The sequence below is a fragment of the Eleutherodactylus coqui genome, chromosome 10, assembly GCF_035609145.1.
Source record: "Eleutherodactylus coqui strain aEleCoq1 chromosome 10, aEleCoq1.hap1, whole genome shotgun sequence".
NCBI classification, from domain to species: Eukaryota; Metazoa; Chordata; class Amphibia; order Anura; family Eleutherodactylidae; genus Eleutherodactylus; species Eleutherodactylus coqui.
The window spans coordinates 95192683-95205710 of NC_089846.1; the positions used below are offsets into that span (position 1 = coordinate 95192683).

The window sequence follows — 13028 nt, forward strand, 5'->3', positions numbered from 1 at the left end:
TGCAGAGCATAGGGCGGTGGTAGATCAGTAGCAGTGTAGGTAGATCAGGAGTGGCGGTATAGTATGCGGTACAGGGCAGCTGTGTACAGGTCAGGAGTAGTGGCGGTGTAGTGCAGGGCGGCAGTGTATAGATGGGAGTGGTGGCATATTGCAGGGCGGCAGTGTATAGATGGGAGTGGTGGCATAGTGCAGTGTATAGGGCGGCAGTGTATAGATGGGAGTGGTGGCATAGTGCAGTGTATAGGGCGGCAGTGTATACTTCAGGAGTGGCGGTATAATGGAGGGTGGCTGTGTATAGATCGGAGTGGCGGTATATTGCAGGGCGGCAGTGTATAGATGGGAGTGGTGGCATAGTGCAGGGCGGCAGTGTATAGATGGGAGTGGTGGCATAGTGCAGCAGTGTATAGTTCAGGAGTGGCAGTATAGTGCAGGGTGGCTGTGTATAGATGGGAGTGGCGGTATAGTGCAGTGTATAGGGCGGCAGTGTATACTTCAGGAGTGGCGGTGTATAGATCGGAGTGGCGGTATAGTGCAGGGAAGCTGTATATAGATAGGAGTGGCAGCATAGTGCAGCGTATAGGGCGGCAGTGTATAGTTCTGGAGTGGCGGTATAGTGCAGTGATTAGGGTAGTTGTGAATAGATGGGAGTGGCGGTTCAGTGCAGGGCAGCTGTATATAGATGGGAGTGGCGGTATAGGGCAGGGCAGCTGTGTATGGATGGGAGTGGCGATTTAGTGCAGGGCAGCTGTATATAGATGGGAGTGGCGGTATAGGGCAGCTGTGTATGGATGGGAGTGGTGGTATAGTGCAGGGCAGCTGTATATGGATGGGAGTGGTGGTATAGTGCAGGGCAGCTGTATATAGATGGGAGTGGCGGTATAGGGCAGCTGTATATAGATGGGAGGGGCGGTATAGTGCAGGGCAGCTGTATATAGATGGGAGGGGCGGTATAGTGCAGGGCAGCTGTATAAACGTAGATAGGAGTGGCGGTATAGAGCAGGGCAGCTGTGTATGGATGGGAGTGTCAGTTTAGTGCAGCTGTGTATGGATGGGAGTGTCTGTATAGTGCAGGGCAGCTGTATATAGATGGGAGTGGCGGTTTAGGGCAGCTGTGTATGGATGGGAGTGGCGGTATAGTGCAGGGCAGCTGTATATAGATGGGAGTGGCGGTGCAGGGCAGCTGTGTATGGATGGGAGTGGTGGTATAGTGCAGGGCAGCTGTATATGGATGGGAGTGGTGGTATATGGATGGGAGTGGTGGTATAGTGCAGGGCAGCTGTATATAGATGGGAGGGGTGGTATAGTGCAGGGCAGCTGTATATAGATGGGAGTGGCGGTATAGGGCAGGGCAGCTGTGTATGGATGGGAGTGGCGGTATAGGGCAGGGCAGCTGTGTATGGATGGGAGTGGTGGTATAGGGCAGGGCAGCTGTGTATGGATGGGAGTGGTGGTATAGGGCAGGGCAGCTGTATATAGATGGGAAGGGCGGTATAGTGCAGGGCAGCTGTATAAACGTAGATGGGAGTGGCGGTATAGAGCAGGGCAGCTGTGTATGGATGGGAGTGGCGGTATAGTGCAGGGCAGCTGTATATAGATGGGAGGGGTGGTATAGGGCAGGGCAGCTGTGTATGGATGGGAGTGGCGGTATAGGGCAGGGCAGCTGTGTATGGATGGGAGTGGCGGTATAGGGCAGGGCAGCTGTGTATGGATGGGAGTGGTGGTATAGGGCAGGGCAGCTGTGTATGGATGGGAGTGGTGGTATAGGGCAGGGCAGCTGTGTATGGATGGGAGTGGTGGTATAGGGCAGGGCAGCTGTATATAGATGGGAAGGGCGGTATAGTGCAGGGCAGCTGTATATAGATGGGAGGGGCGGTATAGTGCAGGGCAGCTGTATAAACGTAGATGGGAGTGGCGGTATAGATCAGGGCAGCTGTGTATGGATGGGAGTGGCGGTATAGGGCAGGGCAGCTGTATATAGATGGGAGTGTCGGTTTAGGGCAGCTGTGTATGGATGGGAGTGTCGGTTTAGGGCAGGTGTTATGGATGGGAGTGGCGGTTTAGGGCAGGTGTGTATGGATGGGAGTGGCGGTATAGTGCAAGGCAGCTGTATATAGATGGGAGTGGCAGCGTATAGGGCGACAGTGTATAGTTCAGGAGTGGCGGTATAGGGTGGCGATGTATAGTTTAGGAGTGGCGGTATAGTGCAGGGAGGCTGTGTATAGATGGGATTGGCGGTATAGTGCAGCGTTTAGGGCAGCTGTTTAAAGATGGGAGTGGCGGTATAGTGAAGCATATAGGGCGGCTGTGTATAGATGGAAGTGGCGGTATAGTGCAGCATATAGGGCGGCTGTGTAATGTTTCGGAGTGGCGGTATAGAACGGCAGAGTATAGTTCAAGAGTGGCGGTGTAGTGCAGTGCAGCGATATATATATGGGAGTGTTGGCATAGCGTGGCAGTGTATAGTTTAGGAGTGGCGGTATAGTGCAGGGCGGCTTTATATAGATGGGAGTGGCGGCATTGTATAGTTCAGTAGTGGCGGTATAGGGCGGCATTGTATAGTTCAGTAGTGGCGGTATAGGGCGGCATTGTATAGTTCAGTAGTGGCGGTATAGGGCGGCATTGTATAGTTCAGTAGTGGCGGTAAAGGGCGGCATTGTATAGTTCAGTAGTGGCGGTATAGGGCGGCATTGTATAGTTCAGTAGTGGCGGTATAGGGCGGCATTGTATAGTTCAGTAGTGGCGGTATAGGGCGGCATTGTATAGTTCAGTAGTGGCGGTATAGGGCGGCATTGTATAGTTCAGTAGTGGCGGTATAGGGCGGCATTGTATAGTTCAGTAGTGGCGGTATAGGGCGGCATTGTATAGTTCAGTAGTGGCGGTATAGGGCGGCATTGTATAGTTCAGTAGTGGCGGTATAGGGCGGCATTGTATAGTTCAGTAGTGGCGGTATAGGGCGGCATTGTATAGTTCAGTAGTGGCGGTATAGGGCGGCATTGTATAGTTCAGTAGTGGCGGTATAGGGCGGCATTGTATAGTTCAGTAGTGGCGGTATAGGCCGGCAGTGTATAGTTCAGGAATGGCGGTATAGGCCGGCAGTGTATAGTTCAGGAGTGGCGGTATAGGCCGGCAGTGTATAGTTCAGGAGTGGCGGTATAGGGCGGCAGTGTATAGTTCAGGAGTGGCGGTATAGGGCGGCAGTGTATAGTTCAGGAGTGGCGGTATAGGGCGGCAGTGTATAGTTCAGGAGTGGCGGTATAGGGCGGCAGTGTATAGTTCAGGAGTGGCGGTATAGGGCGGCAGTGTATAGTTCAGGAGTGGCGGTATAGGGCGGCATTGTATAGTTCAGGAGTGGCGGTATAGGCCGGCAGTGTATAGTTCAGTAGTGGCGGTATAGGCCGGCAGTGTATAGTTCAGTAGTGGCGGTATAGGCCGGCAGTGTATAGTTCAGGAGTGGCGGTATAGGCCGGCAGTGTATAGTTCAGGAGTGGCGGTATAGGCCGGCAGTGTATAGTTCAGTAGTGGCGGTATAGGGCGGCATTGTATAGTTCAGTAGTGGCGGTATAGGGCGGCATTGTATAGTTCAGTAGTGGCGGTGTAGGCCGGCAGTGTATAGTTCAGGAGTGGCGGTATAGGCCGGCAGTGTATAGTTCAGGAGTGGCGGTATAGGGCGGCAGTGTATAGTTCAGGAGTGGCGGTATAGGGCGGCAGTGTATAGTTCAGGAGTGGCGGTATAGGGCGGCAGTGTATAGTTCAGGAGTGGCGGTATAGGGCGGCAGTGTATAGTTCAGGAGTGGCGGTATAGGGCGGCATTGTATAGTTCAGGAGTGGCGGTATAGGGCGGCAGTGTATAGTTCAGGAGTGGCGGTATAGGCCGGCAGTGTATAGTTCAGGAGTGGCGGTATAGGCCGGCAGTGTATAGTTCAGTAGTGGCGGTATAGGGCGGCATTGTATAGTTCAGGAGTGGCGGTATAGGCCGGCAGTGTATAGTTCAGGAGTGGCGGTATAGGCCGGCAGTGTATAGTTCAGGAGTGGCGGTATAGGGCGGCAGTGTATAGTTCAGGAGTGGCGGTATAGGGCGGCAGTGTATAGTTCAGGAGTGGCGGTATAGGGCGGCAGTGTATAGTTCAGGAGTGGCGGTATAGGGCGGCAGTGTATAGTTCAGGATTGGCGGTATAGGGCGGCAGTGTATAGTTCAGGAGTGGCGGTATAGGGCGGCAGTGTATAGTTCAGGAGTGGCGGTATAGGGCGGCATTGTATAGTTCAGGAGTGGCGGTATAGGGCGGCAGTGTATAGTTCAGGAGTGGCGGTATAGGGCGGCAGTGTATAGTTCAGGAGTGGCGGTATAGGGCGGCAGTGTATAGTTCAGGAGTGGCGGTATAGGGCGGCAGTGTATAGTTCAGGAGTGGCGGTATAGGCCGGCAGTGTATAGTTCAGGAGTGGCGGTATAGGCCGGCAGTGTATAGTTCAGGAGTGGCGGTATAGGCCGGCAGTGTATAGTTCAGGAGTGGCGGTATAGGCCGGCAGTGTATAGTTCAGGAGTGGCGGTATAGGCCGGCAGTGTATAGTTCAGGAGTGGCGGTATAGGCCGGCAGTGTATAGTTCAGGAGTGGCGGTATAGGCCGGCAGTGTATAGTTCAGGAGTGGCGGTATAGAGCGGCAGTGTATAGTTCAGGAGTGGCGGTATAGTGCAGCATTTAAGACAGCTGTGTATTAATGGGAATGGCGGTATAGTATAGAGCAAGGCAGCTGTATATATATGGGAGTGGTGGCATAGTGCAGCGTAGAGGGCGGCTGCGTATAGATGGGGGTGGCGGTGTATGGGGCGGCTGCGTATAGATGGGAGTGGCGGTGTATAGGGCGGCTGCGTATAGATGGGAGTGGCGGTGTATAGGGCGGCTGCGTATAGATGGGAGTGGCGGTGTATAGGGCGGCTGCGTATAGATGGGAGTGGCGGTGTATAGGGCGGTTGCGTATAGATGGGAGTGGCGGTATAGTGCAAGGCGGCTGTGTAGAGATGGGAGTCACGATGTATAGGGCGGCTGTGTATAGATGGGAGTGGTGGTATAGTGCAGGGCGGCTGTGTATAGATGGGAGTGGCGGTATAGTGCAAGGCGGCTGTGTATAGATGGGAGTCGCGGTGTATAGGGCGGCTGTGTATAGATGGGAGTGGTGGTAAAGTGCAAGGCGGCTGTGTATAGATGGGAGTGGCGGTATAGTGCAAGGCGGCTGTGTATAGATGGGAGTGGCGGTATAGTGCAAGGCGGCTGTGTATACATGGGAGTGGCGGTATAGTGCAAGGCGGCTGTGTATACATGGGAGTGGCGGTATAGTACAAGGCGGCTGTGTATAGATGGGAGTGGCGGTGTATAGGGCGGCTGTGTATAGATGGGAGTGGCGGTGTATAGGGCGGCTGTGTATAGATGGGAGTGGCGGTATAGTGCAAGGCAGCTGTGTATAGATGGGAGTGGCGGTATAGTGCAGGGCAGCTGTGTATAGATGGGAGTGGTGGTATAGTGCAGGGCAGCTGTATATAGATGGGAGTGGCGCTATAGGGCGGCTGTGTGTAGATGGGAGTGGCAGTATAGTGCAGGGCAGCTGTGTATAGATGGGAGTGGCGGTATAGTGCAAGGCGGCTGTGTATAGATTGGAGTGGCTGTATAGGTCAGGGCGGCTATGTATAGATGGGAGTGGCTGTATAGGTCAGGGCGGCTATGTATAGATGGGAGTGGCGGTATAGGGCAGGGCGGCTATGTATAGATGGGAGTGGCTGTATAGGTCAGGGCGGCTATGTATAGATGGGAGTGGCGGTATAGGGCAGGGCGGCTATGTATAGATGGGAGTGGCGGTATAGGGTGGCTGCCAGTACTTGCAGTGTACTTGGTCAGGCATTGTGTTGTGCTCGTCAGTTTCCGTTGCAGCTGGTGATTTCTTTATTGCTGTTCTCACAGTTTATCATCACTTTGGCGCTGGTGTTTATTGGAGTGACCTATAAATAGGCTTGGAGTTTGTGTGCTGATGGGGTGGTTGCATTGGCATCACCTGTGATCACCGCCCACACAGTCGGCTCCACCAAACCTCTTAGATGTGATCCATCTGCTGACCACAGAGGTTGGCCATTGGAGAATCTCTGCGGGTATTCTGCTGCGGAATGGCCACTGCAGCTCCACCCAGTGAGAAGGCGCCCGGCGGCCTCCGGTCACGACTCCATTCCTCTGCTCCATTTTTAGAGCAGAGAAACAAGATTAAAACGGAAATAAACTGATCTGTTTTTCCCCCGTTGCTCTCAATGGGGTTTAAAAACAAAACAGAAAGCAAATGGTTTCCTTCTGAACTAATAACGGCGCTGGCAGCGCTATTTGTTCAGTTATAAAAACGGAATGGAAGCAAACGTAGAGCTTCCTTTTTTTAACCTCTGAAATCAAATGGGGAAAAAAAACAACCAATTTATTTCTGTTTTTCGGCTCCAACAATATAGCAATGAAACTGAATAATGACTGAAGGCCTGGCGGTCGGTCACATTGGCGCATACTATGTGTGTAACACGCAGTGCTGAACCCCCATAGACTTGTATTGGGGTGCTCTGACCTGCGTTTTTCATGCGCATGAAAAAAATAATCACAGCCTATCATATTTTGGTCAGCGATGGAGCGGCAGCCCACACAAGTCTACGGGTGCGGTGACAATACACCGTGAATGTCGCCTCGCCTTGTGGTCCGGATTCAGGGCCGGTAACAATCGTAGTCGGTAGGGATAACGAGAATCTTCCGAACACTCACAAGTGAGACTTTGAGGACTTTGTGTGACACTCACACGGACGCGCTCCGCTGTTTGCACGCTTACTGATGGACGGACAAATGATTTTCGCTTAAAAATGGAATTTTTTTCCCTTAAAATTGGGAGTGCCACTTCTTTGTTGGCAGCTATTTTAGTAAAACAGTTTACCAGGAAGACGGTCCTTTTTGCCCGTAGCAACCAATCTCATGGCAGTGTTCATTGTATCTCAGCAGCTTGAGAAATGAAAGCTGCTTTGTGATTGGTTGCTATGGGCAACAAGTACCGTCTTACTGGTTGGCAATGTTCACACGTTGTGGCGTTTGGTACAGATCTGCACCAAAAACAGCGTCAAAATCAGCACCGTTTCCATTGGTATCAATTCGTGTCTGAGCGTCATTAAACGGAAGTAATAAGGGATTCACATCGGGAAGATAATTTGTAATAACCCTGTATAGCAGATGCCAGCTGGACATTGGTGGGGGACAGGATTAGGGAGCGCACACAAGCCCTATGGGCAGAGATTAAAGAGGACTGTGCAACAGGCGGCAGCATCCCACCGCTGGTCCCGCAGTGCCGTGACACGATGTAAATCTGTCTTCACCTGACTATGAAAGGCTCAGGACCGCCAACGCCGGAGGAATGCTTCTCCGATATCTGCCATTACCGCAGCGCGAAGAACAGATTACTGCTGTCCCAGATGCCCATCACAGGGTCTGACGGGATGAAGTACAAGGAATCAAAACTCCTACCGCTACCTGCGACATTGGACGTCTTTTCTCCAAACCTCCTCCCCCAACCCTTTTCATCTTCCCCTTCTTATCTCCTCACCGTTGCCCAGATTCGTATCGGCGCATGATATTGCTTTGCATCTGGTAAAAGGAAGATATATCATGTGTTGACTGCAGTGTCTTTAGTTCCATCTGTTTCACGTACATCGTTCCGAAGGGCATCCCAGCCTGGCAGCGCGTTTACGGACGTGAACTCGGAACATCATTCACACCTTTGATGCCTTGAGTTGAGGTCCGGAGTCCCGCGGTCAGACCGGGACACACTTCAGCACTCTGTGAAAATAGCGTGGTGAGCAGCTAGGACTTGGATAACACCCCAGGCCGCCACCTTGGCGCTCAATTTTAATCACCGTTGATTAATTATAATGAACATTCTGTTGGCACAAACAGCGACACCAAAAATAAAGAGCTGCTTATCAGAGATTCAGGGCCGCGGAGTCGGGTGCCGAGCCCGAGGGCACAGAGAGGTTCTGCATCTTTAAAATGCATCCACATTTCTTACATGTTGACCCCTGCCAGAAAATATGGGGTGCACATATTGTGGGGTGACTTGGCTCATGACAGTTCCATATTCCCACCAACTGGCCATATAACTTATAATAACTGTATCATTCCATTACGTAACATCTGCTAATCTCACCCTCTGGGACAACACCCCCTCCCTTCAGGGGAATAAATAGAGGATGGATGCAGAACAGAACTGAGATCCAGCTTCCCAAAGGTGAGTGACTTGACTCTGAGCTGCGGCGCCAACAGGCGCCACCTCACCCTGATCCCTCCGCTCTCTCCTGCAGGTGTACCCAGCCATGCTGTGTCTTGTTGCTCTCCTCGCTGCCCTCTGTGCAGTCACTCATGGTGAGTAGAGGACACGTGTCCTGCAGATGGGGGGGGGGGGGGGAGCGCATGGGGTACTCATGCACCCATCACTTACTTGAACCATTTTCACTAGAAATTCAGTGGTGTAATTCTACAATAGTTCTGCCCATATTCTGCTCCACAACTTCCACCATTGTTCTCAATATAATCCCCTCCAGAAACTCCACCAGTTTAAGAGAACCCCAGCTCTTACTCTACCTACACAAGTCCTCCAACCCTAGCTAATAACTTGGGGCCATCTATCCTCATGGAGCCTCCCAGCTCTGGTCTCTGCCAGGCCCCCTTGTCTGTGACCATAACAGTTAGCGTTGCTAGATGAGTAATACTTATACAAAGCAAGTGTGACATCTTCAGTTTTGGGTGGAATCCCTCTAACGTCTATTGAGAGGCAAGGAGGGATGGAAGGAGAAAGCTGATACAGAGGAAGAGAGAGGCAGAAAGACTCACACTATAGCAGATAATGGTATCTACTGTATTACAGCTACTGAAATCACATATATACTGCTCGGTATTGCTGTATAATATTCTCCATGAAGGTATGCTTCAGCGAGGCAGAAAAGAGATCCTGCTCTCCTATGTGTGCATTGTATGGAGACGTCATAGCAGTAGTCTACACCCATCAGCTCAGATAAGACAGAGAGATGGAGGCTGCAGAAGGGAAAACTGGTGATAAATGCAGGATATAAGTCATATAATGGCGAGATATAGTGTTATATACGCCGAGAGATGTGCTGCTAAGAACGATTATTTTATGCAATCGATTGTCAGCTGATCACTGCCCTGCTTACACCGGGTAACGATCAGGTTAACAAGTGTGCTAATGCTTGTTCACAATCATTGGCCTTAAGATTTGCTTATCAAAATATATGCAATAGGGTTGATATTTCTGTTGGTGTTTGTAACATGGAAAATGATTTATCTTTAGTGCATACACAGTACGTAAGGCTGAAAAAGGCCCTCTGTCCATCCAGTTCAGCCTATTACTCCCCACTCTTGATTCAGAGGAAGGCAAAAAAAAAACAAAAAAACCCAATGGGGGTAAAATTTTCCTCATTTAGGGGGGAAAAAATTATTTCCTGACTCCAATCTGGCAATCAGAATAATCCATGGATCACCAACCCTTCTCAAGTTAAGTCCCATTTAGACGGGATGAGTGCCAGGCAAACGATGCCAGACACTCGTACCCGCACATGCTAGCTCCCGTGCTGTTGCACAGGAGCTAGTATCGCTAGTCCATAACAGGGAAGTTGGAGGAAATATCTCTCCTCACGCTCCCCAGCCCCTCTCTATTGACATAACATAGTGGCCGTTCAGAACTGAACGGCTGCTATTCACACTGAGCGATCAGCTCATCGTCCATCGTTTATGCTGCATAAACTACGGACGATCAGCTGATCGCTCAGTGTGAATAGCAGCTGTTCAGTACTGAACGGCTGCTATGTTAAGTGAATGGAGAAGGGTGGGGGAGTGCGAGAAGATAAATCTCCTGCAGCCGACCCGGCCCCCTGTTGGCTGCTCTGTGAGTGAGCCAGCGATACTAGTTCCCTTGTAACAGCACAGGAGCTAGTATGTGCAGTGATGAGGGTCGGGCATCGTTTGCCCGACATTCGTGCCGTCTAAATTGACCCTTACTCTTGTACTCTTTAAATGTTCAAAACAATGACAACTACACATTAACATCTCCAGCTGGAAAACAATGCAATCCTTAGGCTGTATTTACACGGACGAGTGATGTAGGTCAGTGAAAATCTAACACACATCGCACTCATTTTCCTTTGATTTTCACACATGTATGATGCGTTTCAGCATTAAAAACATGCAATTCGCATTGATGTACATCAGTTTTTCACTCACGTGAAAAAAAAGATAGCATGTGATTCTTATAGTTAAAATGGATAAAAGCGCATCACACTCGCATGTAAATCATATGGTATGCAAGTGTGATGGGATTTTATTAACAATTCCATAGGAAATAATAGGCAATTCTTGAACAAGAATCGCCCAATAATAGGACATGCGGCGGTTTTTTTTATCTCAGACTATTGGTTTGAAAGAAAAATTGCTGAAGTGTATTACCCTATGGAATTCACCTGCACAAGTTCTGTCCATATCGCAATGAAATGGAACTTCTGTGGGAAAATGGTTTGTGTAAATACACCCTCGGTCTGAATCTTATATGGACAGGTCAGTGTTAGCCAGGACCTCAGAAGAAAAGGATTTAGGTGTTCTGCTTTCCAAGAGCCTCAAACTGAGTCCACAGTGCAATCAGGCACCAAAGAAAGCAAGTAGGATGCTCGCTGTATAGTGAAAGGTATGACCAGTGGAAAGAGGGAGATTGTGATCCCACTGTATAGCGCTCCAGTGAAACAGTTTGTAAGGGTGAAAAAAGCCCTCCGTCCATCCAGTTCAGCCTGTTATCCTGCAGTGTTGATACAGAGAAAGCGCCCCCCCAACTCCAAATCTGATAAGACATCTAAAATATGGGGTTCAGTAATGGAGAGGTCACGTACAAAGAGATAATTGATAAAACACACAGTCGGAAATGGCTACTAAAATGGTCAAAGTTCTCAAGAACCAAACCTATCAGAGATACAAATTTACTTGATGTAGCCTGGAGGACACGGGGGACAGGGTGCAGCTCATTGAAACCTTCATAAAGAGAAAAGATATAAAATTGGGACAAACAAACCAGATCATGTGTATCTTTATCTTCCATGTTTTTGTGGTAACTACGTTGCTCTTGTGTGCCAGGCTGCCCCACCATCCTCACCAAGTCTCAATGGGGGGGCCGCGCTCCCACCTGCAGGACAGCCATGTCCACTCCAGTCCCATACGTGATCATCCACCATACGGAGGGCACTGCATGTAGCAGCCAATCCGCCTGCGTCTCCCAAGCCAAGAGCGTCCAGAACTATCACATGAACAGTAACGGTTGGTGTGACGTCGGCTACAGGTAAGTGGGGTGATGGAATACGGGGGGTGATGAGAGATCATGTGGTGCTGGCTAGGAATAGAGAAATGGCTTTCCTGTGTTAATATCAAACACATTCATTATTCTACTACTCTCTGGTATCACCCAGCATTCTGACTCATTTTGCGCTTCAGTTTCCTTGTGGGTGAAGATGGAAGAGTGTATGAGGGCCGTGGATGGACATCTGTGGGAGCTCACGCCCCAGATTACAACAAAAACTCCATTGGCATCAGCGTCATGGGCTCCTTTACCAGTAAGTATGGGACTACTTCTTATTGAACGCCACCACCTCTTTAGTGTCTTCCGTGTTACACTACATTGTAGATCATGGGGAAAACGAAGCCGGTGGGGGAAATATATTAATAGTGTCCATGGTGCAGCTCACCAACGTGTCGGCCACGTTCCTCACTGCAAAGCTCCTATACACAGCATAAAGAATTGGCGCATGTTACTAAAGGGATTCTGTCAGCAAAATAAAAATAATTTATATTCACCTGCATCCTGCCCGGTATCCCTGTACAGTCTAACCTGTGGAAAGAGAAGAGTTAAAAAAAACAAAGTAAACTCACCTAATCTCGTTGTACTTGGTCCCTCCGTTGTTTACCTGAGGGGTCGGCTTCTGCGCGCTCACGCCGTCCTGGCGAATCTAAACTCTGACGTCCACAGAGAATCAGCAGCGAGTGCGCAAGCACGCCGGGAAGGTGGACGCACGCGCACTCGTCAGAGGTTAGACGCAGGCAGTTCAATCAGTGGGCGACGTGTCACTTGTGACGCATCGACTACTGACCCGGGTGGCAGGACTTGCCATCCGGCAGAGGTCGGAGCAGGGACGGAAGCTAGAACTTTGCCAGCTTCTGCCCTGCGATTGGAGAGACAGGAGAAGAGCAGCAGCTTCCCAGTTACCGGCCCCATAAGGCACAGGTGAGTGTGTAATATATATATATATATATAAAATTTATTATTTTATTTTTTCCCCTGACAGAACCCCTTCAAATGTATTTGACTCCCCCCCGCCCTGAATGTCAAGGCAGCAGAAAAGCACAATCATTTGGTTGTAGTAAATCTCCCTCTGCATTTTGTTTGGTCTTGCAACTCCACAGGAAGGGGAGCCATTGGGCAGCAGCAGTCTATAATATAATTAATGTCTTGTTTTTCAGGCAAGAACCCCAACACCGCAGCCCTGAATGCAGTCAAGAGTTTGATCAGCTGCGGCGTCTCCAAAGGCTACATTAAGTCTACCTACACCCTGAAGGGACATCGCAACGTAACCGCCACCGACTGCCCCGGAAACACCTTCTACAACACACTCAAGTCCTGGCCAAGGTTCAAGGCTTAAGCATGAGGGCTAAATGGCCGCAGAGCGCCTTCCACATGTAGCTGAAATAAATGCATTGCGTCAATCCTAAAGTGGTCTCATATATACATGAACTGGGTATTACGGGGAGCAGACACTAGCAACTCCTAGCCCCCCCCCCCCCCAATATCAAACCGATACCAGTGGCTTCAAACCATTACCCGTCACTTATAGCACTATTCTGCAATGAAGTGGCAGAGAGGCATTGGGCTTCCCAGAGGTGGCGATGGCTGGGTGCAACTGTAATTTCTGTCCAACAACCCCC

General features: G+C 50.2%; 1 protein-coding gene across 1 annotated transcript; it reads left to right on the forward strand.

Annotated features, from left to right (window-relative positions):
• The first annotated feature begins 7868 nt into the window (after positions 1–7868).
• On the forward strand, positions 7869–12810 carry LOC136579783 (peptidoglycan-recognition protein SC2-like). The gene is made up of 5 exons (XM_066579845.1): positions 7869–8283; positions 8357–8417; positions 11190–11391; positions 11544–11662; positions 12567–12810. The coding sequence occupies exons 2-5, from the start codon at positions 8369–8371 to the stop codon at positions 12743–12745; spliced, it is 549 nt and encodes a 182-aa protein (XP_066435942.1). The 5' UTR covers positions 7869–8283; positions 8357–8368; the 3' UTR covers positions 12746–12810.
• Positions 12811–13028: the final 218 nt, after the last annotated feature.

Excerpts from the sequence above, each read along its gene's own strand:
- LOC136579783 (XM_066579845.1), top strand. The coding sequence starts at position 8,369 with ATGCTGTGTCTTGTTGCTCTCCTCGCTGCCCTCTGTGCAGTCACTCAT. Across the intron at positions 8,418-11,189 it reads CCTCTGTGCAGTCACTCATG|GCTGCCCCACCATCCTCACC; the intron begins GTGAGTAGAGGA and ends CTTGTGTGCCAG. Across the intron at positions 11,663-12,566 it reads CGTCATGGGCTCCTTTACCA|GCAAGAACCCCAACACCGCA; the intron begins GTAAGTATGGGA and ends CTTGTTTTTCAG.